Source organism: Halichondria panicea, chromosome 13 (assembly GCF_963675165.1).
Source record: "Halichondria panicea chromosome 13, odHalPani1.1, whole genome shotgun sequence".
Taxonomy (NCBI): Eukaryota; Metazoa; Porifera; class Demospongiae; order Suberitida; family Halichondriidae; genus Halichondria; species Halichondria panicea.
This window is the reverse complement of record NC_087389.1, coordinates 5,476,717-5,503,834: the sequence shown is the minus strand read 5'-3', so window position 1 is coordinate 5,503,834 and position 27,118 is coordinate 5,476,717. Positions and strand designations below refer to the sequence as shown.

The 27,118-nt window shown below is 43.5% G+C and overlaps 5 protein-coding genes and 1 long non-coding RNA gene across 13 annotated transcripts in view; 4 read left to right on the top strand and 2 right to left on the bottom strand.

Annotated features, from left to right (window-relative positions):
- Positions 1-2,986: 2,986 nt before the first annotated feature.
- On the top strand, positions 2,987-9,714 carry LOC135346982 (uncharacterized). Of its 5 annotated transcripts, none has more exons than XR_010398169.1 (8): positions 2,987-3,116; positions 3,203-3,311; positions 3,857-3,955; positions 4,009-8,710; positions 8,803-8,916; positions 8,989-9,046; positions 9,123-9,196; positions 9,312-9,714. It is a non-coding gene; the product is annotated as an uncharacterized LOC135346982 (long non-coding RNA). The 5 variants fall into 5 exon arrangements; XR_010398170.1 differs by having other exon boundaries at positions 8,989-9,059; XR_010398167.1 differs by lacking the exon at positions 8,989-9,046.
- Positions 9,715-9,923: 209 nt separating this feature from the next.
- On the top strand, positions 9,924-14,814 carry LOC135346988 (cysteine-rich with EGF-like domain protein 2-A). Of its 2 annotated transcripts, none has more exons than XM_064544763.1 (14): positions 9,924-10,112; positions 10,182-10,264; positions 10,322-10,376; positions 10,491-10,546; positions 10,869-10,930; positions 11,145-11,233; positions 11,455-11,572; positions 11,841-11,939; positions 11,993-12,076; positions 12,463-12,561; positions 12,615-12,695; positions 12,773-12,871; positions 13,021-13,194; positions 14,243-14,814. In XM_064544763.1, exons 1-14 carry the CDS (start codon positions 9,999-10,001, stop codon positions 14,695-14,697), a joined length of 1,668 nt encoding a protein of 555 aa, XP_064400833.1. In that variant the 5' UTR covers positions 9,924-9,998; the 3' UTR covers positions 14,698-14,814. The 2 variants fall into 2 exon arrangements, with proteins under 2 accessions (XP_064400833.1, XP_064400834.1); XM_064544764.1 differs by lacking the exon at positions 14,243-14,814 and adding an exon at positions 13,775-14,054 and having other exon boundaries at positions 9,925-10,112.
- Positions 14,815-14,947: 133 nt separating this feature from the next.
- On the top strand, positions 14,948-17,436 carry LOC135346989 (cytokinin riboside 5'-monophosphate phosphoribohydrolase-like). The gene is made up of 5 exons (XM_064544765.1): positions 14,948-15,108; positions 15,449-15,586; positions 15,738-15,817; positions 15,927-16,070; positions 17,162-17,436. The coding sequence occupies exons 1-5, from the start codon at positions 15,000-15,002 to the stop codon at positions 17,306-17,308; spliced, it is 618 nt and encodes a 205-aa protein (XP_064400835.1). The 5' UTR covers positions 14,948-14,999; the 3' UTR covers positions 17,309-17,436.
- A 510-nt stretch (positions 17,437-17,946) lies between these two features.
- On the bottom strand, positions 17,947-23,391 carry LOC135346367 (uncharacterized). 3 transcript variants are annotated; one of them, XM_064543963.1, is made up of 7 exons: positions 23,228-23,391; positions 23,031-23,177; positions 22,462-22,818; positions 20,508-20,575; positions 18,663-19,984; positions 18,416-18,468; positions 17,947-18,171 (listed from the first exon to the last, which is right to left on the bottom strand). In XM_064543963.1, exons 1-7 carry the CDS (start codon positions 23,302-23,304, stop codon positions 18,036-18,038), a joined length of 2,160 nt encoding a protein of 719 aa, XP_064400033.1. In that variant the 5' UTR covers positions 23,305-23,391; the 3' UTR covers positions 17,947-18,035. The 3 variants fall into 3 exon arrangements, with proteins under 3 accessions (XP_064400033.1, XP_064400031.1, XP_064400032.1); XM_064543961.1 differs by having other exon boundaries at positions 20,508-20,617; positions 23,228-23,390; XM_064543962.1 differs by having other exon boundaries at positions 20,508-20,596; positions 23,228-23,389.
- A 79-nt stretch (positions 23,392-23,470) lies between these two features.
- On the top strand, positions 23,471-25,599 carry LOC135346364 (uncharacterized). The gene is made up of 2 exons (XM_064543957.1): positions 23,471-24,371; positions 24,734-25,599. Exons 1-2 carry the CDS (start codon positions 23,554-23,556, stop codon positions 25,518-25,520), a joined length of 1,605 nt encoding a protein of 534 aa, XP_064400027.1. The 5' UTR covers positions 23,471-23,553; the 3' UTR covers positions 25,521-25,599.
- A 135-nt stretch (positions 25,600-25,734) lies between these two features.
- The window catches only part of LOC135346362 (uncharacterized), a 30,669-nt gene continuing 29,285 nt past the window's right edge, over positions 25,735-27,118 (bottom strand). Inside the window, exons 40-42 of the mRNA XM_064543956.1 lie at positions 26,921-27,109; positions 26,357-26,500; positions 25,735-25,965 (exon numbers count right to left, since the gene is read on the bottom strand). Coding sequence (XP_064400026.1) covers positions 25,900-25,965; positions 26,357-26,500; positions 26,921-27,109 — 399 coding nt within the window. The 3' untranslated portion in view covers positions 25,735-25,899. The remainder of the gene's footprint in view (positions 25,966-26,356; positions 26,501-26,920; positions 27,110-27,118) is intronic.

The following is a 27,118-nucleotide window of genomic DNA, read 5'->3' as shown; positions in this document are numbered from 1 at the left end:
TTCTAAAGCCACATCCGCGAAAATTTATACCATCGAAATATACCCGCTATATACGGTATATACTATAATGATTACTCTTATTTCCCAAGAATAATATTTATTAGAGAATGGAACTCACTAAAATTCGATACGAACGCTTTGAAATCTGTGACACAGTTTCTTCAATTAGTTTAAGTGCATGTATGGTAATAATAATTATTATAATAATGTGTTGTTACAGGTCTCAGATATATAATTATAATAGCTACTTTATTCATTGCATAAATTTGTTTCTAAGCGTGACTATTGTAATAACATTATGTGTAACTATATACATGCATGTATATATATATAGCGAAAACCTTACCGGAAACTTGGATTAATGAAGTTTTGCCATAGATATAATCATATAGATACTATAAATTACAGTATCTATGGATATAATGGTGTATCACTAACAGTCAGCTATACTGAAGTGTAGTACATTTTCTGTTGTCTTATAAGTTATCTAGTTAATTATAAAGGCAACAGGCTGCATCAAGGCAGTATAGGTTGCATCAAGGCAGTAGGTTGCATAAAGGCAGTAGGTTGCATCAAGCCAGTAGCTATAGGTTGCATCAAGGCAGTAGGTTGCATCAAGGCAGTAGGTTGCATCAAGGCAGTATAGGTTGCATCAAGGCAGTATAGGTTGCATCAAGGCAGTATAGGTTGCATCAAGGCAGTATAGGTTGCATCAAGGCAGTATAGGTTGCATCAAGGCAACAGGCTGCATCAAGGCAGAAGGTTAATTGCATATAAGGCAGCAGGTTGCATATTAGCCTCGATCCCAGGCCGCTCTTCCTCTAATAATTATGCCTCGAGGCGTAGCCGCACGAGGGATACGGTAAAGCTGACTGTGTGTGTGTGTGTGTGTGTGTGTGTGTGTGTGTGTCTGTGTGTCTGTTCCAGCTGTAACTGCTCAACGGTTGCAATGCGACGAAAACTAACAGCTTCTATAGGCTTCTAGCCACGTTCTCTTGGATTTTGATTCGTGGATTAGCAAACTAAAGCTTCTTTCTCGAGTTATGGCTAGTTTGACTCACATTGAAGGCTGTTGCAGTCTCTTCAGAATCTTTCATAGCATCATCTGTCCGCACAAACTTTCTATTCAACATATGAGTTAGCCTTGCACTAAAGCGCTAGCTTTTTGTTAGCTACAAGACTCAGAAAATACATGTTAAAACAGCTAGCTAGCAGTAGCCATTTGTGAAATTGATCTCTTTGGACACACCCTTTAATTATTCCTATGGATGTAATGCGCATGCGCTCATTCCCCAGATCCAGATCCTCCTGGCAGAATCATATTTTTCTTGAGGGCCTGGTAAGCCATAGCCTCCTTCACCGGCCTTTGAAAGAAGGCCTGCTATCGACTGCTTGCGCATGCGCCAAATTATTGGATTTTTTCCCGTAAATATTTCTATAATACTGTAATATTGGATTTTTTTCCTCGTAAATATTCCTATAATACTGGTTACATCAGAGAAAATATCCTAAAAGTCATACACAGAGCTATATAGCTAGCTAGCTAGAAACAGAGCTGTGTAGGTTTGTTGTACTGGTTTGTTGTACTGCTATTTTCTTCTGATAGAATCAGTAGCAGTAGTATAGTAGACTTTCACCAAAGTTAGTGTTAAATGGGCGTGGCCTGTCCATATAGGCTCTTATCAGCCGTCACTCCTTTCAGACGATCGTCATCCACACTGTTGCAGGCTGTGAGTCTTTTGTTAACATAGCAGGCTAAGGGTAGCTATCAGAGAATGCTATCCGATGGGCTAGAAACCTTCAATTGAACTTTCTATCTACTTCCTTCAATCCACTTCCTTTCGTTGTGATGTCATAGTTTTACTGAGCATAAACGATGTTATCCAAAGCCCCCAGATACCGGGGGGATATTAGCGCATGCGCAAGCAGTCGATCCCAGGCCCACTTCCCTAGCGGGAAGTGTGGCCTGGGATCGAGGCTAGGTAAGCCACAAAACACTACTATAGATAACAATATGTATGTACACAAGTCTTTTCTTCTTAAATATTATAATTATACACTGCATGAACTACAGATCCAATTTTCTTCTTTCTTGAGGTCCTGGTAGCCACATAATACAACAATAGATGCATGTAATAAGTCTTTTCTTCTCAGTGACTTTATATAGATAAGCTAACTTTATGAAATAATTATGCACTTCCGCTTATAATTAATTGAAAACAAAATCTTCTTCTTTGTTGCTTCCTAGATCCTTGAGGTCCTGGTATAAGCAGCCACAAAACACAACAATGATACCATAATTATACAATTGCAAGTCAGTTTTAGACAGATTATTTGATACACTTTTTCCTCTTCTATACTTTCTCTTCTATACTTTTGAGCGAAAGCAAAAACATGGCGAGAGGCATTAGCACAGCGCCAGCTTGAACACTAGTTAGGCCTTGTAGGAGGCTAGTTGCATATAAGGCACAACAGACTGCATCAAGGCAGTATCATGTTGCTTACAATAAATTTGGTTGCATCAAGGCAACAGGCTGCATCAAGGCAGAAGCATATAAGGCAGCAGGCTGCAATCAAGGCAGCAGGTTGCATATATAAGGCACAACAGACTGCATCAAGGCAGTATCATGTTGCTTACAATAAATTTATGTTGCTTCTATTCATGTCTGGCGCCTTTTTTGAAATAAAAAAGATATCGTATAATTATACGTAAGTAAAAACAAAGCGGATGGCCAGTCCACCCGGCTGCATAAAGGCAGTGGCTGCGTATGCACAGGCTGCATAAAGGCAGTATAAGTTGCATAAAGCTGCATAAAGGCGGCAGACTGCATTCTCTTGCAACTATCACTTTTGAGAGACAATTAACAATTGTAGATCACAGAAAGGCCTAAATAGATCCAGAGAAATAGATCTATACAGGCCTTTTCTAGTGGGAGGGGAGGGGCTGGTGTTTGGAAATGAAGAATAAAACACCAGCCCCTCCCCTCCCACTACTTTTGCTGGCTAGCATCATGCGATATGCCACGTGGATCAGAAACAAAAGAAGCAAGAATCAATGAAGGATGAAGAGTTGGAGACAGCTAGGATATTGATTGCAGGCTTAAAGAGTCTACCCTGTAAGTGTGGTCTATGAGCAGCACTAGTACAGCATTTATTTAATCCAACATAATCAAATTGCCATTGTCCCCTGTTCGACGTTCAGGTGTGTTGTCAGATGATGCTGTGTGGTGAGTAGCTCTATCACAAGTCAGTGGAGGACCAGGAGAGGAGCATCCTAGAGAGGAAGAGGAAGATACAGCACGCCATTACGGGTGAGGGGGTGTGGCTACACTGACCACCCTTGAAATAAAGACACCTCTTATAATCAGGCATTATAATCAGGGGAAGTCCCAACTCAATAGAAGCACATGAAATTAGCAGACACACTTCAATAAACAGTTCACTTTCCATAGTTAAAGTCTTAGAATTTCCGCTAATAACATGTTTGCAGTCATCCGTGTATTCTCCCTATGGTCGGACTATCTCCACTGACTGTATATGCTCACCAGAAAATGTAGTTAAGCATTAACTAATCAAACAGTAATTTTCTGCACTTGCAGGGAGAGCCCCTTAAATTAGCTAACCCTTAACTTTTTGTGCCATGGCGGCAATGCATACTTTTATTTCAAACTCTCACTCATGCACCAGATCTTGTGGTGTGGGCAGGACCCTAAGGCGGTGGTCACATGACTCAACCATAAGCTCTTCAACATAATAATGTCATAATTTACATGTGACCCACAGTGACATGTACTTTCACCATCTCCCCACCCCCACACACACACCCACGCACACCCACGCACATGCATCCATGCAGTGTGTGATAAGGCATGCCTGAAAGAGTGTGGTGGTCTGGGGGCTGACAGCTGTAAGGAGTGTGCCCTGTGATATGAGGAGGTGGAGGGATCTTGTACAGGTGAGGAGACTGGCTTGTACTAGTACACAGTGTGACTCACCCTGGCCCACCAGATATTGATGAGTGTAGAGAAGATGACTCCATCTGTTCTGATGGTACCTACTGTCTCAACACCCCGGGGAAGCATCACTGTTAGGGTGTTATATTATAATAATTTTATTATAATACACTCTAAGAATACGCGCAAAGGACATAATTATACAGCAGTGCTTGTGGGAGGAACAATTGATGTTCGTGAGTTGTTTGATTTGAGGGCAGGCTTTTGTTAATATTCATAATTAGGAGGGGACCAATTTTAAGTTTATTTCGATGGTATAGGGAATACATAGGTTGTTCAGTTTCTTTGGTGGATCTCTATTGCTATACGTACGGATTGTACTTAAAAAAATATCGGAATAATACACGCTAACAATATCACGCTAAGAATACACGCAAAGGACATATACAGCAGTGCTTGTGGGAGGGACAATTGATGTTTGTAAGTTGTTTGATTTCAGGGCAGGCTAAATATTATTATTCATAATTAGGAGGGGACCAATTTTAAGTTTAATTATAAATTGTTTCGATGGAATACATAGGTTGTGCAGTTTCTTTGGTGGATCTCTCTATTCCTACGTATGGATTGTGCTTGTAAGTATTAGGTTATGGGTACTTTTTATTGCGGAATATCGTTTGACGGGAAGTTGATTACACTCACTGGAATAGATGTAACGTACTCTGTTATACGATAGATGCTTTTTATTGCCGAGCTTAGACTGGTTGCTTAAATTTAGCTGTCTCTTGGACTGGTGTTTCTCGGGATCGTGGATATAAAATAGAATCTTCAATTTCTCCCTAAAAAATAAGGCAGGCCATGTGCTATAATATTGTTATTATTGTTATTATTATTATTTTGATACTAATTCCAATGTGGTCTACACATCATTACATCATTAACTGTCGTTAACTCACCCACATTATCAGTTTGTAATTCGGTGATAAACCACATCATTTCAAGCTTGTTGTTAATTTTTGTCTCTAACACTTTGTGTTGTCATGACTTTATCCCTGATGTCACGTCGTCTTCCACATTATCCTTATAATTAGATGGTTGCGTGCAATACCTATAGAGCTATTTCTATCCTTCACGTCAACTACTTATCTTGCTATATAAGGCAAACCACAGCATTCGTTGTACAGTCATGATTACTTTCATCCCCCCTCGTCATAATTATGACATTTGTAATATCATTCCATCTTTCATACTCTCCTTGGGTGACATTCTCCGATGCTATCGCTCAACTGATGTCAGGCCAGGAACTACCGGACCGTAACATTCATCTCAAATTTGCCGCTCCAACTTTCAACTGATATGGCATGCACTCCCCTTGCAACTATATTTAATTGCTATCTCCTTACGATCCAGATATAAGACCTCCGCTATATCATTCAGTGCACGTGGGATAAATCTCAATTGCAGCCCTGACCCTTCCCACCTATGGCCACTAATACTTCTCAACGCTATATGGGACATTTTATGAACTTGACGCCACAGTGAAAGTACACACAACTTACCACCGGACCTCGATCGCTCTCCGATGTAAAGCAGAAGCCTACCGTATAGGGCAAAATTTTCGAGGGGCTTAATTTTCACTATCTCCTCTCGATTGTCACTAAATACTGTGGGAAGTCTGACACCACCACAATATGGATATGACGATCATTTCGCTGGATAAACATAATAAACATTAAATCACCTCCCCTGATAATTGAAGCGAAGACAACTTGAACTCGTGAGCACGGCAACACCTACTGGGTCACCGATGATTGAAGCGAAGACAACTTGAACTCGTGAGCACGGCAACACCTACTGGGTCACCTCCCCCTGATGATTGAAGCGAAGACAACTTGAACTCGTGAGCACGGCAACACCTACTGGGTCACCTCCCCCTGATGATTGAAGCGAAGACAACTTGAACTTGTGAGCACAGCAACACCTACTGGGTCACCTCCCCCTGATGATTGAAATGAAGACAACTTGAACTCGTGAGCACGGCAACACCTACTGGGTCACCTCCCCCTGATGATTGAAGCGAAGACAACTTGAACTTGTGAGCACGGCAACACCTACTGGGTCACCTCCCCTGATGATTGAAGCGAAGACAACTTGAACTCGTGAGCACGGCAACACCTACTGGGTCACCTCCCCCTGATGATTGAAGCGAAGACAACTTGAACTTGTGAGCACAGCAACACCTACTGGGTCACCTCCCCCTGATGATTGAAATGAAGACAACTTGAACTCGTGAGCACGGCAACACCTACTGGGTCACCTCCCCCTGATGATTGAAGCGAAGACAACTTGAACTCGTGAGCACGGCAACACCTACTGGGTCACTTCCCCCTGATGATTGAAGCGAAGACAACTTGAACTCGTGAGCACGGCAACACCTACTGACTCAGCATCTCACCATCTCAATTGCCATGCACATATTCTAATTATAGTATTATGGGGTCACTACCCATTTTTTACTATTTTAAGTTATAGTAGTGTGGTCTGCCATTAAACTGTATGATAATAGTGCTTGTTGGAAACTACCTCTGAGATGTGTTAACAGTCTTGTTGTTCTGGAAACCTCTTATGAGCGTTAGCTGCATGGTCTTATTGTCCTTTTGTATCTCTGAGATGTGTTAACTGGTCTTTTTGTCCTGGAAACCCGAGATGTCTTGTGACTATATACTGTGGATTGAACATTGTCGTTAACTGGTGTAGCTGGTTTGAACTTTATTATTATTTAAAGCCTAGGCAAAAAGAAGGAAAAAAAAGATTCCCCCCAAAAAAGATTTTGATAGTAATTGCCTGCCCTCCCATAATTTTCATGTTTCTGTTTGTTGCTTGATTTTTTGATTTTTAGTTGTTTGATGTTTAATTTTATAATGTTGTAGTATGGGGCTCCCTGACGAGTTTGGATTTAGTTCTTCTGCTTCAATCTGGTAATCTTGCCTTGTACTTTGGGGAGTGGGCCGATCCTTGATGGTGTGTGTCGTAGATTTATCAGTAGTAGTAGCATCGCACATAGCTAGTGGCTTATTGGTAGTAGTCGTTGTCGGGGTGTTTGTTGCCATCGATCCACTATAATACGAGTAGTCTCTTAAAGAGTTTATGTTGGTGGAAAGCCGTGGAGGTATGCACGGGACTAAACTTACTACCTCTCGTATTACTCGTAGTAGCTCCCTCTGCAAGAAAATAAAACATTGTGATAAATAATCGTTAACATGAGTAACAAAATGTTATATAGCGATGAATAATCGATCATGTCTGTAATAAACTTACGTTAGTTTCGAGAAGCCGCTCTACTGTTGTTATAATTATGTCCCTGCCTTCCCGAACCCGCGGCCGTGCCTAAGTCCGTACCTCCTTGATCTTCTATGTCCGTGGGATATTTGGTAGATCGTAGCCAAATTGCATAGTCTAAGTTTCGGAGTTGATCAACAAACTTTATGTTGGGGCTGGGTACGAGGGCGTCTGTAAATTGAAGAATCATAGATAAAAAAAAGGCTCGGAAGTTGATCAGTCCTTAACCACATACAATTAAAGGAGTGGGCTGTCAAGCATAACAAACTTAGCAAATACGGCTTTACATGGATGCCAACTGCATGCAGTCGTTACTGACATCATAGGTAATGGTCGTGATTATGTTGAAATTATGAGCTCCAGAACCACACCCACATTACCAGTCTTACAAGCATCCAGAAATGTCTGGGAGAAAATACATTATTAGTAAACACCCAATGACAAAAATTGTATGTACATGTTATAATACTGGTCAAGATTCTATAGCCAGGTTTCCTGGTAATGATCGTCAATTTTGTAATCGATTAATGAAAATAGTTAGCTTTGAGACTGTTGAAATTATGAGCTCCAGAACCACACCCACATTACCCGTTTTACAAGCATCCAGAAATGTCTGGGAGAAAATACATTATTAGTAAAAGATGGAATGACAAAAATTGTATATATTCGAGATTCTATACATGTAGCCAGGTTTCCTGGTAATGATCGTCAATTTCAATTTTGTAATTAAAATAGTAGCCTTGATACCTAGACATAAGTTGGCCTGACCACTCTAAGCTTGCTTACATACAATGTCTTGAAATTAACTGGATTTGTCTTTGTATCTAGCTATAGCAACCATCACGTGACTCTTTGCAAAAAGAAAAATGGCAAGCGGGAAATTTAAAATGTTGTCTACGCATATACGCCAGCAGTGCAACGCTTGCAGCCATGCAATTAGTCGGCGTAATGGAAATGGCATTATAGTGTCTGCCATGAAAGTCAAAACTTACTATGAACTTCCTTCAAGTGCTTTATTAAGACTGCATGCATGGCGGTTCGAAAGGAATGATCCTTGGTATCAATTGGATCTTTCCATGTAAACTTCGTCTGTATGGAATGACATACAAGCTTTATCATAGCGACACTATTTCGTACGCATGCACATGACATAAAATAGCTATAAATCGACTTAGACTGCGTGCTAAGTTTAATTTTGCGCTACTTACGATCATGGGAGCTCCAGGCTGTATATAACATCGTGGGCACACCAATTCCTCAGTACTGCCACTTCTTTTCATAATAATATTGAAATACGCTCACAATCATTTTGTGGGTATGCCGCTGTACACAGAATAATGTATGTTTCCATCCTGCTATCTACAATCAGACAATCAATGCACAGAACTGAAGAAGAAGCTGGCTCTCTGCAAGTCACTCAGGTGCTCTTGTTAATTCCCGTGTCATCACTTGTGCTCAATTTTTCTTGCTAAACCTACTAGGCCTATTCATGATTTTGTTTGCTCCTCTGCAGATTTGCAAGTACTTGGACATTACAGCTTGAGGGTCACCACGTACATGTACGTAGTAACGATCTGAATGGGGCCAGCAATCATCATGGCCATATGCTCACCATGACAACAATACGGTACAGGGAGCCTATAAATGATATTTCAGTAGGTCATACATAATTATATGCATTATGGTGCTTTGCAAATAGGTATGGTGGCTAGCTGTTTAACCTGACCTGCTGTGCGGATATGAGATTCAAATTATGAGTAAACTATTCAAGTACTTGTACAGCAATTACAAGTACTTACAATGTCATGTACGTACTTGCTTACCCATGATTAGGAAAACGATCCTCTGCTTACGGGAGGTAACTTGTACAATGACTGAGAGAAGGAGTGATCAGCAGCAATACTCTAGTAAGTACATACAGCGTACGTGTATGATCATAGTAAGTACATAGCGCTATATACATTGCTCAATAAATAGTCAATTACGATTTTTGGAGGACTTTAAAGTGATTTTAAACTTCAGGTAAATTGCAATCATCCTCTGTAATGGAAGATGTGTGCAGAACTGGAGTGACTGATCAACAGCTCGATCAAGAAATCCCCAACAGTGACATCTACAGTTTAGCTGAGATGACAACCTGGCATGCTTGGAAGACTCGGACTCACTACTGCTGAAAAAAAACGATGCTACTCGAAAGAGAAAGTACGAAGGCAATCAAACAGGAATGGCTCATGCATTGAGAGTGTGGCAAAGAGTGAATCCTTCCAGAGCTACCTTCAGGGCCTTGGTGGAAATTGCCATAGGACTGAGAAGAGGAGACACTGCTACAGATATTTGTAGATTCATTGCAGAACTGAACAAAACTGACTTTTAACGTTTTGTTTTATTGATGCTGTTTTATGTGTCTGCTTATAATTATTGTGATGGAATGTGAAAGAGCATGCGCAATCATTATTATGAACACTATAGCAACGCTCACACGATTAATCACTAAGACCTGGCCTTACAATGTCAAGAGCAATTTTAATTAAAGACTGAACACATATCTGGAGTACCTTCATCATCACTGGCCCCATGCATGTGTAGGAAGTGCGGCCTGGGATCGAGGCTATAAAATATTCAGGTGGGTGAATCGACCCGTACCAATCTTCACATCTTCCACATTCTAAACTGAGTTGAGTGACTATCACAGCTAGCGCTAGCTACGCCATGAATACACTCGACATATCCTTGGTACTCATTGTCCTCCTCCTGGCAAGCTACTCTCTGGCTGTCAAACCATCATGTAAAGTATGCAAAGACTTTGTCCAAGCCTTCAACAAAGTGAGTGTGAACATCTATTAAAATGTGGTGAGGTGTATGGGGTAATGCATACGCTGCCCCTCCCCCCAGAGGATGGACGACACGGCCAAGTCAAACTTTGCTGGTGGGGACACGAATTGGGAGGAGGAGAAACTCGGCTCCTACGCTAACAGGTAGCCTCCGTCTAATTGCACTCACACTCTCAAAAAGTTGATTTTATTTTCTTGCAGTGAGGTTCGATTGATCGAGATGCTGGACGATGTTTGTAAACATTCAGACTATGATGTAAGCTCTGTCACTATGTATCCATGCTCTCATTGATTGCTAGGGAGTTATATAGTGACATACATACATACACGAGTGCCTGCAATGTATAAAGCTGTGTGTGTTTCAATGCAGTGCCATCGACTGCTGGAGAATTATGAGGAGGAGATTGAGAGATGGTGGTTCAAGCTGTGAGTACATTATTTACAAGAGCCAGTTATACAACGGTTGTGTTGAATGAGTGACTTTGACTGTGTGTGCTATAAAAGTTGTTAAAATACGCTTGCATTTGAGAAAGGAAGTTGTTAAACTGGTGTTGACTTATAACCTAGTGGTGTACAGGAGACTGTTGAATTTGCACATGAGGTTGTAGCAGAGGAGGATTTTCAGGGTCAATAGCTGAGTAGAAAGTCCCCCAGAAGCAGTTTTATGATTAAGACTATACCTTTTGACCCTGACGCTCCTCCTCTGGGGTTGTAGTTGGTGTGACTAATGTAGTGTCCCTGCACACAGGAGACATAAGGAGGAGGGCTATGATGATCTAAAGCAGTGGTTGTGCTCAACTAACCTCGATGGTAAGTTAACACAGGAAGTGTGGTTACTAGAAAGGGCTGACTTCCTTTGTAGCTGGTGATCCTTTCTGTTTGAAGCTTTGCCCAAATTTATCTCCTGCCTGTTGTACAATGCACTCTGTACTGGTGCTCAGAGACTCCTCCCCCTCACACTCCTCACACACATCACACAGTTTAGATAATCCTCCCCCTCACACTTATCACACACATCACACAGTTTGTTGTCCACCTAACACGTTTGGCCCCACCTGTTCTGACTGTCCTGGTGGGAGGGAGCAGCCTTGTGGTGGCCACGGGTCATGTCAGGTACACAATATTTATGAGCTGGCATTTTTGTGATTCATTTTGGTAGCCATGTTTTGAGCAGTCATTACGTTATATACAGTGTCATGTATTCTGTTACATAATAATAATAATATATTTTGTGTATTTGCTTCCAGCCAAAGCTCTGATGCTACACACACACACGCACGCACCCACCCACCCACACACACACACACACACACACACACGCACACCTATTATAGGGCTCTGAGGAAAAAGATGGGAAAGGAAAGTGTTTGTGTAACGGAGGTTATGTTGGAGACACCTGCGAGTCATGTGATCCCAGTTACTACAATGACACAGAGAGTAAAGTGTGCAAACGTGAGCTATTACAAAATAGTCATTTTGGAATGAATTATTTCTCAGGCTTTCTAAGCTCTTTAACATAATTATTTATGTGAATATGTACATATACTCTGTAACGTTACTTGCTATTGAGGCCCACAGTGACATTTAGACATGTACCTTCGCTATCCTCCACACACACACACACACACACACACACACACACACACACACACACACACACACACACACACACACACACACCCCTCACACACACCACACACACACACATGCATCCATGCAGTGTGTGATAAGGCATGCCTGAAAGAGTGTGGTGGTCCGGGGGCTGACAGCTGTAAGGAGTGTGCCCTGGGATATGAGGAGGTGGAGGGATCTTGTACAGGTGAGGAGACTGGCTTGCACTAGTACACAGTGTGACTCACCCTGGCCCACCAGATATTGATGAGTGTAAAGAAGATGACTCCATCTGTTCTGATGGTACCTACTGTCTCAACACCCCGGGGAAACATCGCTGTCAAGGTGAGTAATACCGTATAGCGGGTAATTCTCAAGGGTAAAAATCGTTCAATTCAAAAATGGTGATTTTCGGGAATACAAATTTCATTTGAATTCGCATTCCGGTAAGCCACGCCTACGTTTTCGTGGGGAAAATTCTCGTGGAGGTCAGCTTGCCCACAAAATTTACCCCACGGAAATTACTCGCTATATGGTAACTCAACACAAGTAACCTCAAGAATAATTACACTATTTACTATAATATTTTGCAAGTTAAAAACCTTTACAAATTAGCCAAATTAGCCAAACAAATTGACCCCTAGCTTCTGCCACTTTAGATTTTATTGTCGCAAAGTGATAAACGCTCGCAAATATAATATAGTTTATTGTGTGTTGTTACACGATTACAGCTTGTGACAAGTCTTGTAGCGTGTGCAATGGACCGGGACCATCAAAGTGTGGGGACTGCTCTACGGGATACAGTAGGAATGAAAAGGGAGTCTGTGAAGGTGCGTCTCATCACAGTACAGTCACATGATAATCACATGACCCCTCTCCCCAGATGTGGACGAGTGTGAGGTGGAGTCGTTGTGCTCTAGTGGTACCTACTGTGAGAATACTGCCGGGTCACATGACTGTAAAGGTAGGCACATGATCCACTAACTTTGACTGTGCTCATAACTTGAGTTAGGATTGTGCATTTTCACATGCATTTTGTAGCGTGCCATATCTCTTGTCAGCTGAGCTGCTCTGGAGCGGGGCCCGAGGGCTGTGATGAGTGTAAGACTGGCTATAGGATGGAAGAGAGCATATGCAAGGGTGAGTGGGCGTGTGTGAAGGTGGGTGTATGTGTGTGGTGTGTGTGTGAGACTTGATAATTAAACTATCTCGTTGGAGGCTTGTAGAGTTTCATAAGTGCTCGGTATAGAACACACACCCTCTCACGCACACATCACACCCACACACAGATATTGACGAGTGCACGAACACGCCCGGACCCTGTGACCCTGACAACGAGGTGTGTGTTAATCTGGCGGGGACCTTCTCCTGCAAGTGTGCCGAGGAGCTGGTCAGATCACCTGATGGAGACTGTGTCCAACCTCCCAAGAAACCAAAGAAAAAGAAGAAAAAGAACAAGAAAGGTGATCACATACATGTACACGCACACATCAGGGATGTGCCTACACTTAACATGTAGGCCTTGTTTACAACGTACCATATAGCGCTAAGTTTTGGGGGGGCTTAATTTTCACTTTTTTGTAAGTTTAGCAGTCCTTACGAAATTTATTCAACGAAATGCTTTTAGAGGCTAATGCTTTTAGAGTCTATATCACGAAATTTAAGTGCAGTGGAACCCCTCTATAACGGACACCTTTGCATGGGGAACAATGTTTTGATCTTTATACAGAGGTGGCCTTTGTTGAGAGGTTGTTTTGTACACAAACTGTTCATTTGGGACCTGGGTGCCTGGCCATTACACAGCAACTGGCCTTTATTCGGAGGTGGTTGTTAACAGAGGTTCCATTGTACCTCAAAAATGTCGCGCTCTATGTTAATGTTAATAAAAGAGGCAAATTTGAGAAAATTAAAAATTCTGAGACACACAAACACACTTGTATAATTTTATCAGTATAAGTCTTGGTTGTCTGTTGGCCATTGCAAGACTCTCTAATATACGAGTGGTGGCCTTAGTTAATGAATGTTGTGTCCCACTGGTCTCAGATGATTCTATGGAGGAGAATGGCGACGAGGGAGACAGTATCGTGAGGATACACTACTCCTGGTACCACTTAGGGGGTCCTCTGACCTTGCTCATATTCACGGTCAAGTGCTGCAACCCTAACATGCTGACTTCTGTAGCTATTCTGTTTGTAGCAGCGTGTGGCTTCTGGTTCTATAATCAGGACGATATGTATATTTAGCACTTGGAACACTGCTTATTGAATTTTATGACTTTTGTGAGCTAGGGGTGAAATTGAAAAGAAATTTGTTTTGCTATTTATTCATTCTTCAGATTCTGACATTCACCATGTCTACTGTAAACTGTATGCATGAGGTTAGAAGCATGTGTGTGTGTGTACCCTCTCTATACGTACGAGGAGCTGGGAAGCACGGGCATGTGTTCTATAGAGTAAGATCCACACTGACAATCACAGCTAACCACTCAGCCCCCTCCCCTCCCCCGTGCAGGTAAGAAGAGCAAGGTGTCAGTCACTGGAGGGGAGGGGGACTCAAAGGATGGGGCTACAGATGAGCGAACAATGGACTCACCTGACCGACAAGCTGAATTATCTCCAATCGAACAACCAGTACAACCTACCGAGCAACTAGTTAAACCTGATAAAGAAAAGCCTGATGAGCAATTTTCGTCTGAGCCAGCCCAATTGACAGAACAACCTGGAACAGATGATGATCAACCCAACCCTAGCCCCACACAAGTGGAGCCTGTGGACGATACCTCCAGTACAGACAAACCAACCTCTCAACATCATCGTGACGTTTCTCCAAGTGACACAAAGGTTGCTACGGGCAACAATGGAGCAGCTCCCAACGTACCTAATCAGACAACTGGGAACGAGCATGATTCTCAGCGTCTCCATGGAAATGAGGATGCCCCTGTCTCGAGTGAACGGGACGAGTTGTGACGACGTACGTGGGTGGATGTCTAGAGAGACAATTGAACTATGAACCCGTGTTATACAATGCTTCAATCTATAATAAAAACATTAATTTATTGAATTACATATTTCTTGTTTCAGGAATTAATTTATTGTGGGGGTTGGTGTTGTACATGTCAAAAACATTAGCCTCGATTTTAGGTTGTTTCTGGCGGATTGAAATTCGAGACATAAACCTCGATAACACTGTGCGGCTATAAGATTGAACACAAGAGTAGTTAACCTCGAGGATAAGCCGCCCACATGGCAAAGTCTGTGTTAAGTTACTGATGGCATCTAGCACTGTATGCAGCTCAGGAAAGGAGGCTCCCTCTGCAGTGGCCGTGTACTGTGGAGCCAGCACTGTCAAGAAGAGCATCTTCCCAGAGAAAGCTGCAGGTAGGTGAGAAATCCAGTCAACCAAGACTACCAACAATGTGTGTGTATTTTAATATAATTATAATGCATACATGCATGTAAAAGGGTGAAATTTGAAGCTCTTTCATAGCTCTATTGAATGGTGTGCTTAAAGAAGAAAAATCACTGTCTTTTTATAGTGAAATGAGCCTATTTTGATTTCAACAATAGTGCGTACATTTACGTAGATACTGAAGGGAGACTATGGTACATGGTACATGTGTCTGTACTGACAATCTAAATAGCCGACTACCTTTCCACACGGTTGCTAAGCTCAACTGCAGATGATTGTATATATTTCCTCTCTCACATGTACACTCAGGACTTGGTCGTTGTCTAGCAGGACGCGGTATCAAGGTGGTGTTTGGAGGGAGTGCCTTTGGTCTCCTAGGGACACTAGCCGATGCTGTACTGGAGGGAGGGGGCCAACTGACTGGGATCATACCCGAGTTTTTCACTCGTGAGCGTGGGGTGTGGTTACTAAGTATATTTTAAGCACATTGATGCTGGAATTGAGGTATAGTAACAGCCTCACCTCATGCGTATAATGTAAGGCTATAGATATTATTTTTAACTGCTTCATCACTTTCTTTGCCCCCTCCTCCTCTCAGGTTATGACGGCTACACTGCTCCTGGGGAGGAAATCATTGTTCCAGATATGCACACGCGCAAGAAATTAATGTATGACTCAGTAAGTCACTGTAATAGCTTTTTATTCGGTTTACACTTTTCTTAGTATAATTATTATACTGTTCGGCTTGTTAAAAAATGTCTCTTTGATGTGGTTGCTTTGATGTCAGGTGGAGGCTTTCATTGCCTTGCCTGGGGGCGTGGGAACCATGGAGGAGCTTACTGAGATGCTCACTTGGTACAAACTGGACCTTCATCAAAAACCCATCGGCTTGCTCAATGTGGACAGCTACTACGATCACTTCATTGGCTGGGTGAGTGGGTGGGGAGTATAATCAATACAGCTGGTGTCATACGCTGGCTTAATTAATCTCATTTAAGCATAATTATAATGTGTGATAGAACTGTGTTAGAGTTACTGAATATCCCCCATTCTCCTACTGGTATGCCCCTCTTCCCCACTACCCCCCTTTTTATTGATTCTCAAACATACATAATTATGCCTTGAGGCGTAGCCGCACGAGGGATACGGTAAAGCTGACTGTGTGTGTGTCTGTCTGTCTGTGTGTCTGTTCCAGCTGTAACTGCTCAACGGTTGAAATGCGACGAAAACTAATAGCTTCTATAGCCACGTTCTCTTGGATTTTGATTCGTGGATTTGAAACTAAAGCTTCTTTCTCAAGTTATGACTACTTTGACTCACATTGAAGGCTGTTGCAGTCTCTTCAGAATCTTTCATAGCATCATCTGTTCGCACAAACTTTCTATTCAACAAATGAGTTAGCCTTGCACTAAAGCGCTAGCTTTTTGTTAGCTACGAGCGTCAGAAAGAGCTGCTAAAGAAGCTAGCTATTTTAGTAGCCATCATTGAACTTGCAGACACACCCCTATTCCTGGATGTAATGCGCATGCCGCGCTCAACACCACGTGTAAGAGAATCCAGTTTGAATCCCAGAATCTCTTTGTTGAGGTCCTGGTAAGCCACAAACCAACCTTTTCTGATAACTCTTTTTAGACTGCTTGTTATAGATACTCACTTTCTGTGATTGAATTCTGTCTTTAATACTTATCTCACAGACTACTGACTATGCCTTTGACAAAGCTTTGCTCCCACTGTTTGGCTACAGGCCATGCACTATTAACTGTGAAACAATCAAAGTACATTGCAAATTATTTACCTCTTCTATAACACTAATACTTTTGAGCGAAAGCTTGCAACACTCGTTATAATGTGTGATAGAACTTTGTTGAATATCCCAAGAAGTTGGTTGTCCATGCTTTTCTATTTAATTAGGCTAGAACCACTATGTATGTTTTGTGTGTGCTGAAATGCACTTCCCCATTCCAACTATTTACCCCCCCCCCCCCCACACACACACACACACACACACACACACACACACAGCTGTCTCGTGCTATAGAGGAGGGGTTTATAACGCACGAGGGCTCAGTGGACAGTCTGTTAGTGATCTCAGAGGACCCAGCTGATCTGGTGGAGAAGCTGTGCTCAAAATGGAGGGACTCTCGCAAACTATCTGAAAAACAATCATAAATCTAGTACTAGCTATAGTTCTCTTTGTCCTATATACACTGTTCATTTCTATTTAATTTTTTGTGCACATTAATTATTTTTCTGTGTTAGTGTGTATATAATGATTATATGTATACGAAAACTTCTAATGGAGGCTGGGTGTAATGTCTTCCATCCCTGTAGGCGATGGAGGCCGGGTGTAATGTCTTCCATCCCTGTAGGCGATGGAGGCCGGGTGTAATGTCTTCCATCCCTGTAGGCGATGGAGGCCGGGTGTAACATCTTCCATCCCTGTAGGCAATGGAGGCCGGGTGTAATGTCTTCCATCCCTGTAGGCGATGGAGGCCGGGTGTAACATCTTCCATCCCTGTAGGCAATGGAGGCCGGGTGTAACATCTTCCATCCCTGTAGGCAATGGAGGCCGGGTGTAATGTCTTCCATCCCTGTAGGCGATGGAGGCCGGGTGTAACATCTTCCATCCCTGTAGGCAATGGAGGCTGGGTGTAACGTCTTTCATCCCTGTGGCAATGGAGGCTGGGTGTAACGTCTTCCATCCCTGTGGCAATGGAGGCTGGGTGCAATGTCTTCCATCCCTGTAGGCGATTACGAGATATTTTGGTTGCAATTAATAAGCAAAAAATGGTTTACTTTCACCTACGTGTACAAACGTTTTACAATTTTGTGATCAGATAAGAAACAGTATAAATATACAAAAAATATGGATCATCGGTTATTATTAATCATTGTCTCAGTCCTTCACAACGGTACTTGCAGCCTCCGTCTTGTCCACTTGTTCCCAAAACTTGGAGACAGTTCTATCTCGAGCGTCACTCAACATTCTCCTCAGGCTGTCCAGCACTAGGGCCTTCATTGAGGGGTCCGCCCTGTGGGTGTGGGGGATAAGTTATATAGTGACAGCTTGCGTGTGTGGGTGTGGGGGATAAGTTATATAGTGACAGTTTGCGTGTGTGGAGGTGGGGGATAAGTTATATAGTGACAGCTTGCGTGTGTGGAGGTGGGGTTATTATTATATTATATATGGGGGAAGTTTGTAGATATTTAGAGGCTAAACTACTTTACTCCATGCTATGCTAGAAATAAGACACTGCAAAAGTCATTCTAACTTACTTTATCATTCCTTCGTGAACAATTGAAATAGTGTTCATCTGCTCTTTGTAATCCTGAAGGGTAATTATAAAAATTGCAACAAATAACTCACACACACCACCCCCCCCCACACACACACACCACCCCCCCACACACACACACCACCCCCCCACACACACACACCACCCCCACACACACACACCACCCCCCCACACACACACACACACCACCTCCACACACACACGCACACCCCACCCACACAACATACCTGAAGTATTGTCTTTCGTAGCTCGTGATGCTTCGGATCCACTTCTCGCAGGGGTTGAGTGACCTTTGGCCTCTTTGGCTGCACAGGCAATTCCGTCTGCACAGCAAAGGAACATTTCGTAGTCTCTTTAACGGGTGTGGTCTCAGTGGGCGTGGTTTCAGGATCATGTGACGCGGGGGAAGACATGGCGGGTAGTTCCAGGGAAGGGGATTGTATGGTGCTACGTTTACGAGCACAATTCAACATTTCTGAGATAGAAACCGCATTGCCCAAAACGTCATCATTGATGAACGCAGCAGGTGGTGTCCTGTCAGCTGGGGGTCCCTGTATATTCGTGGGGGGTCTAACATCAAAGGATGTCACCTCAAGGGACCTGGCAGTACCAGCACCACTTGGTCCGGCAAGCCAGTGCTTTAGTTGAAAGCTGACATTCAGTTCTTCAACAGGATCCAAATTATTGTTAACAGGAGATTCTCGCAATATTTGATTGCTGTCAAATACAGCGCTTTGTGATGATGGTATTGGAGTAAATTGACTGTCTGTTTGGGGGAGGTGGGCGGAGGAGGGGATATCCCCGCTGTGTGAAGGCCATTGGTGAGAAGTGGGAGGGTTTGGTTGTACAATGAGGGGGTGTGAGTATTGTGATATGTGCATGGGTTGTGTGGGGAGAGAAAACAGAGGTTGAGGTGTCTGTGATACGAGTGGGTGTGGTTGTACAATGAGGGGGTGTGAGTGTTGTGATGTGTGTGTGGGTTGTGTGGGGAGAGAAAACAGAGGTTGAGGCGTCTGTGATACGAGTGGGTGTTGTTGCAAGTGTGAGGTGTGAGGCCAGTGTGGTGGGTGGGGATGTGAGGGATAGTTCGTTGTAGGAATCTGAGTAAATGCACTAGCATTCGGTGTCGGTGGTTGCTGCACGGTCATGTGATTATCAGGGCGTATCATGTGATCTTGTTCCATTGTCATGTGACTTTGACCCTCTGTCATCAATTGACCTTGCTGACCTTGTTGACCTTGACGGTATGTGTTATAATACCAATAACGCCAAGCTTCGGGATTGTTCTGCAAATATTGTAACACCTCAATCATTTCAGGGGGTGGGGTTTCGTCACGATATACCCGCCCCTGCTGTGGATCAGGACTTGCTTCCTGTATGGGCGTGGTTAGCGGACTCGGAGTGTTATCCGTTAGCTCAGATATATTATTCTCAGGTTTAATTTCAATGTGTTCCGTCGGTTTTGGATCAGATCTAATCTGTATAGTTCTCGGTCGACTGGTGGGCCCTCTGTCTGTTAATCGTGAGAGGGGACTGTGACTCCTACCACCTGTGTGTGTGGGTGTGTGTGGAGTGGGTGGAGTGGGTGTGGTGATGTGTAATCAATTTGTTGGGGCCATTTTTCGGCCTTGGGATACATTATTATTTCTACTACAGAATGATCTACAGTACAGGCCTGATAAATATGGCTGCAGCATCACCATGATAGCATCACCGTGGTAGCATCACCGTGGTAGCATCACCGTGGTAGCATCACCATGGCAGCATCACCATGGCAGCATCACCATGGTATTATTTTGGCCGAAATTTGTAATTCTTTTATCTCCCAAATATGAAAATCGATGATACCATTTGAAAGTAAAAATGTACACAAGTAGACCATGTCACTACTCTAACAATGTACACAAGTAGACCATGTCACTACTCTAACTCTGACGTAATACGAACACTAATACCTTATCTCAAGTATATAGGATTTACTCTTTGCCCAACTTCCTAGTGAGCTACCGAGTGCACACCACTGATGCTTATAGGGTGACCGCAATAGACAGGCTTCACTAGTACAAGCTCACCGCTGATGGGTTCTCTGTGGCTGGACTTGGAGTCTCGTCCACTCAATGATGAATCTCTCCCACCATCCCTAGAATCTCTCCCACCATCCCTAGAATCTCTCCCACCATCCCTACCACGTGTGTGTGTGTGTGTGTGTGTGTGTGTGTGTGTGTGTGTGTGTGTGTGTGTGTGTGTGTGTGTGTGTGTGTGTGTGTGTGTGTGTGTGGGGGGGGGGGGGGGCAGGGTGTCATACAGGATTTTGAAGTATATAGAGGGGGAAATAAAAACATTTTGCTAAAAAAAAGTTATTTCAATACCCTGTTATAGTATGTAAAATTGCCAGCTATGGACGGACACTAGTACCTGAATGCAAACAAAGGGGGGATATCCCCCCTTTCCCCTGTATGATACCCTGGAGGGGGTGTGGTCAGTTCACAATTATATCCATCGCTCATACAGAATGTTGATGCATTATATATAAATTAGCTTACAGAGCCGGGATACACTTGCATAGGTACGTATATATTGTTAACTAATTATTTTGAGGGTCCATATTTTGAAAGACATTGTTAATACATTTAGCTCACAACAATTCTCTCAGGTGATGGCATGCCTAAAAGAACGTACTCCGTATTAGATAAAAATGCCATTTGTTAAAAACAAAAACAGATTAGCAGCACAGATAGCCTCGATCCCAGGGCGCTCTTCCTCGAAGAGAGGGCCTGATATCGACTGTTTGCGCATGCGCCACCTATTACCCGGAAAGTGGGTAATTCGGATACCATTGTATTTGCTCAGTAAAACAATGACGTCATAACGAACGGAAGTGGATTGAGATTGTGAAGGTTTCTAGCCTGTGTGATAGCATTCTAATAGCTACCCTTAGCCTACTATGTTAACAAAGGACTCACAGCCTGCAACAGTGTGGATAACAATCCTCTGAACGGAGGGAAGGCTGACAATAGCCTATATGGATAGGCCATGCCCATCTGACACTAACCTTGGTGAAAGTCGACTCTATCAGAAAGAAATTGCTGCTGTAACCAATACAGCTCTGTCTCTAGCTAGCTAGCTATATAGCTCTGTGTCTGACTTTATGAAGAGTATTCTTTGTCTGTCAGACACATATACAGACAAAGAATACTCTTCATAAAGTCAGACACAGAGCTATATTATTCAGGATATAATTCGGGTAAAAATCAGTTTAATGGGAAACATTACGGGAACATTATCCAATAATTTTGCACATGCGCGAACAGTCAGTAGCAGGCCTCCTTTTGAGGCCTTGTGAAGGAGGCTAGTGCACAGATTGAGGGCATAGTAGAACCTCGCTAATGCGAACCCCTTTCGTCCGAAACCTCGCAAATCCGGACAAATTGCAAACTGAAAAGAGGAGGGGCTGTCAGTAGAATAGACTACTGCGCATGCGCAATCTACCTTGCTTTGCTGAATCAGCAATAATTTTATAGAAACTGCTCAATACAATGGCTACTGCAAAGAAAACGAAGGGAGAGCTCACAAGACTCACTGTATTGAGAGAAAGTTGAGATAAAAGACTATTCTAGCTAGCAGCTTCCCTTCTGGCCACAGAACAAAAGTGTTTTTGTCATAATCAATTCCGTAATCCGGAAATTTCATGTATTCAAATGGGGTCTGGTCCGGCTCTATTCAGATTAGCGAGGTTCTACTGTATACATATACAGTGGAACCTCTGTTAACAACCACCTCCGAATAAAGGCCAGTTGCTATATAACGGCCAGACACCCAGGTCCCAAATGAACAGTTTATGTACAAAACAACCTCTCAACAAAGGCCACCTCTGTATAAAGATCAAAACATTGTTCTCTAGAGGTGTTCGTTATAGAGGGATTCCACTGTACCTTCAGTTAGGAGAGACTACCAACAGTTATTGTATGAAACAGCCTTGTTCGTACGTTACCAAGAGTGTATTCTTGACATTGCATAACTACCAACCTTCTTGCTGAGTGACCTGACTCTGCCCCAGAGTCCGAGGGCTTCCGTATTCGCTCGTCATGGTTACTGCTCTCCCTTACTATGCGCTCATTGCTCCGATCACTCGGTAGCTTCCTCCTTGGTCTTCTCCCGCGCTCCCTTTCAGGAGACGGTGTGCTATGTGTGCGAGGTGGAGTGGGCGAGAGTCTCCAGGGTTTGCTATGATTAGCGTGGCTATTATCCCGAGGGGGTGTGCTTGTGATGGGGTGGCGTTTCCTCAAACGAATGTCATCTTCATTGATGTCTAATTCAAACATTTGAGAGTGTTCCAGCCAACAGTTTCGTAGACGGACTTCGAAGAGTTGTCGACAGTGGTACCTGTGTGTGTGTGTGTGTGGATGGTGAGGTGTGTGTATGAGGGTGGGTGGGGGTGGGGTTGTGAGATGTGTGTGTGTGGTGGTGAGGTGCGGGGTGTGTATGTGTGTAGACTGAGGTAGCCTACTATATATATACAGCAATTAGTACGAAGCACAAGTGGGCGTGAGGGCGATGCTAGGGTGGCGTGGGGTGGGGTATTGGATACAACTTACTTTTGCTTCACTCTGTTAGCGGTGGATGCGAGGCTGAACTGGACCACGAATACACAGGGTGTGTTTGTGGGTGTGTCCCCATCAATGATGTCAGGGAAGGTGAACAGCACCTCACACGTTCCAGGGTATGTGTTATTGAAATACCCCCTGTGTATTGGATTATAAACGTTGTGTAGATGCTTAGAAACGTGACTTACTTGAACTTGAAGGGTAGCTCAGCATATGGCAAGCTGCTGGTGTACTTGAACCTCATAATAATAATGTCTTTTCCCATTTTGAAGGATGAAGTACCGGTAGATATCAGAGATATCTGGGTAATTGCTATAAAGCCACGTGGATGTAAAAGGGGGGTGGCCTTGAGGGGATTCCCTACATGTAGGCTTACAAACGGGAAAATCCCTTCATGTACTTTTAGAAGTAAACAAAAACTTAGAGTTGACCTTTGACCTCCTCATCCAACAATGCAACAGAGCACATTCATTGTGCATGTGTGTGCATATGTGCATATCGCATGTATTAAATAATGGGTAGAAGAAAACAGCCAAAGAGAAAGCTATCCAAGCGGCAGAGGGGACAGCGTATACCGCCCAAGACCCACGACTCAGAGCCCGAGAAATCAGCGCTACCGAATGAAGAAGACCGGGAGAGCCTGGCCTGGGACAGTCTAGATGAGATACACCTCCCTCCTACCCCCTCGGGCGCAGAGTACCTACCCAGCCCTGACGAGATGGAGGTCACACGTCGACTATCGTGTCTTAATTTCTCAATGCTACCGTGTCTAGATCCAGCCGTGAACAGTGAACCATCCAGCATATTGTTGAACGAGATACGACCAGACCCCATGGCCATTGATGTTGACCTGAACTCCCTAGGGGGGGGTAATTTCGATGTGCTCCCTTCGTTAAGCGATCGAGAATCTGGTCGCCTGAAGCAATCAAGGAAACGACCGTCACGACGTAAGCCAAACAAACGTATGAAGAAATCTCGTCATTCATTGAACAACAGTCGCGATGGTACGACATTACCTAAACACGGAGCGTCGCCGAATCCACTCTGCGTTAGTTTTGTTAGACCTACTCATAAAGATCCTCAATTCTCGAGAGCTAAGTTGTTTCGTCGCCCGAGGCGTTCGAAATCTCAACAAGAAGATGACCCACTGTTGTGTTGTTTCAGCGATACTTCTGTTTTTTGCGACGTTGATGAATTTGGCTCTGAGAGAATGGATGATGATTTTGATCTAACGCCCCCGATGGAGCTGTGTGTGGGCGGTGTGAGGGGTGTGGAGGGTGTGGAGGGGGCACTGAATGATAGTGACCTTAGTGAGAGTACCACCAGTGATAGGTGAGTTGAGGTGTGTGGTGTGTGGGGCTTTGGTCCAATCATGATATCCCTCAGTTGTTGGAGCCAACTTTGGTATTCCAATAATGCTTTGATCATGCGTGTGCGTGCGTGCGTGCACTGATGTTGATAGTGGCTATTACAGCAATCGTATTGGTATGCTTTGATGCATTGTTCCGTGCTCACGTCATATCACATGTCTTAGAATATACTTACTGCTGACTGATGTAATGTACTTAGTGCCTAACAAGTGAATAGCATTACCAACTAGAAACTGTTATGCTTAAAATATACCTCACACACACACACCACCCACTCCACACACACACACACACACACCACGCACCCACTCCACACACACATAGTGGCTGTGAGGGTGATGACGAGGAGAGCAGTGTGGAGGGACCTCTCTCGCGAGCCAGTCACCTCTCACCCACACTAAGAGAGCAATCGAGCTCAGAAGATGAACAATTCTCTCGAATCCTACACGGAGCATATCCACTCATGACCCAAGAGGGACAGAAACAGTTCCACAATCAACTATATGCTGAGCTGCCACCAGAGTTTAAACACCCGGGAAGAGTGCGGCTGTCTGGTGGTGGTAGAAGAAAGAAAAGATGCAAACCCACTCAACCACCTACACTGTTGGATGTGAATCAACAGATTGTCCGGTTTATTCAAGACTCTGCTCAAATTGAACTGAAATTCAATCTTGTCAGTCGGGCTATGTGTCGAACTATATCGTGCCTTGCAAGTGTGTATAATCTAAACTGTTATATTGAGCAGAAGAGGCGGTTGCCAGTGGCTAGTCCATTACTAAGGAAGTCTCCGCTCACAAGACTTGCTTCGAGACAAGAAGTTGAACCAATCTTACGAAATCACGGCCGTGAAAGTCCGACTATGCTATTGAAGGATTCTCTAGCGTATTGTACACCGATGGACACTATAGAGACAATGGCTACTATTCTGCCACACCCACATTCAGTGGTGGGTCAGGGAATTCCCCCTCTGAGCGAGTCCAACCTCGGCAACCAGATGTTACGCAACATGGGCTGGACACCAGGTACAGGACTTGGTATCCGTAGCAACGGAATACAAGACCCAGTGAGAGCAGAACTACGACCTAAAAAAAGTGGCTTAGGATACTCATAGCAATTCATGATCATGTTCTTGACATATGCATGCATGCATCGATCGATCATGTTACACATGCATTGTAATCAATTATTATTGTACATGTGTCATACATTTTGATCGTTCGTCTTGTTCATCATAATTATCATGTTTTGTACTAGCCTCGATTCCAGGCCGCTCTCGGTGAGAGGGGCTGGGATCGAGGCTAGTTTTGTACATGCATGTGTATATACAGTCGTTATTTTCAGTATTAATATTCAGTATCTTATACAATAGGGGATGGGAGTGCCTTATAATGGCAGACAAAAAGAATGAAATTGCATTAATCTGGTCTATAATGAAGGTCTATAATGAAGGTCTAGTCATGTATATGCATGTGTATGCAGTAAAGGTCCTATCAAATGAGTCTCAGAGCTAGTATCTCTTGACTGAGGTCGATGGTCTCCACTCCAGCAGACTGACCCTGTAGGGGAGGAGGGAAGCAGTCACTAGCAGACAGTAACATGATAATAATTTTGTAGTTAAAGTGTGTGGTGTATACCACCCATGCACGTACCTAGCTATGAATAATTATTATTATATTATGACTGTACAAGAGATATCGCCAAAATACAGGAAAATACAGGAAAATTTAACTTGAAAGATAACATAATATTGAAATAGCATTTTGATCATTGTTGTCCCCGCAACGAAAACAGTGTACATTGGATGACTGCCACCCTTAAAGCCAGCTACAGTATGAAGAATTCGTGTACAATCAACCCCTCAACAAAGGCCACCTCTGAGAAATGGCCTAAACCATAGTGTCCGTTATGGAGATGATTCACTATCACTGTCAGCAGCTATATACTCACTGAGACAGAGGTTGGACGTCTTTTAGAGCCGTTGGTAACCCTGGGTGATGAGGTGGCGGGCATGGAGGACACTAAAGGGGTGTGGCTAAATGCTTGGAGGGAAGAGCGAACCATCTTGCTCTCCTGTTGGGTGTACTCTTCCACCTTTGTGTGGGTGTGTGTGTGTGTGTGTGAGTGTGTGTGTGTGTGTGTGTGTGTGTGTGTGTGTGTGTGTGTGTGTGTGTGGGGGGGGGATCAATAGTTTACATGTCTGCCAAAACTGTAACTGATTTGCCTAATAACGTAGGTTTTAAAAGTTGTAGTAGTGCAGCCTTTCTCATACCGTATAGCGGGTAATTTTCGCGGGGAAAACTGTGTAAAAATTTCGTTTGACTTATTACCTGCCCTGCATTGCATGTGTTTCAGTGAGCCACGCTTATTGGTTTTCGTGGGGCAAAATTTTGTGGAGGTCAGCTTGCCCACGACGAATATTTACACCACGAAAATTACCCGCTATACGGTACTGTACACGTACAATGTACACAGAATGAGGTTGGTACACAGCAAGGTACTACAGCCACTCACCTGTGCTAACAGTTCGTCCACCTGATGAAATGCATCACTCTTTAAGTGTCTCTCGTGGCGTAGATGGTGCTTCAAGTCTCTGGTGACCTTTGAACTCCGAACTTTGACTGCCGTTACTTGTTTTATAGCAACTTTTTTCTCGTCTGTTGTTGTCTTCAACAGCTTCTCTTTAGCCTCCAGTTCTTGTTTCTATGACAA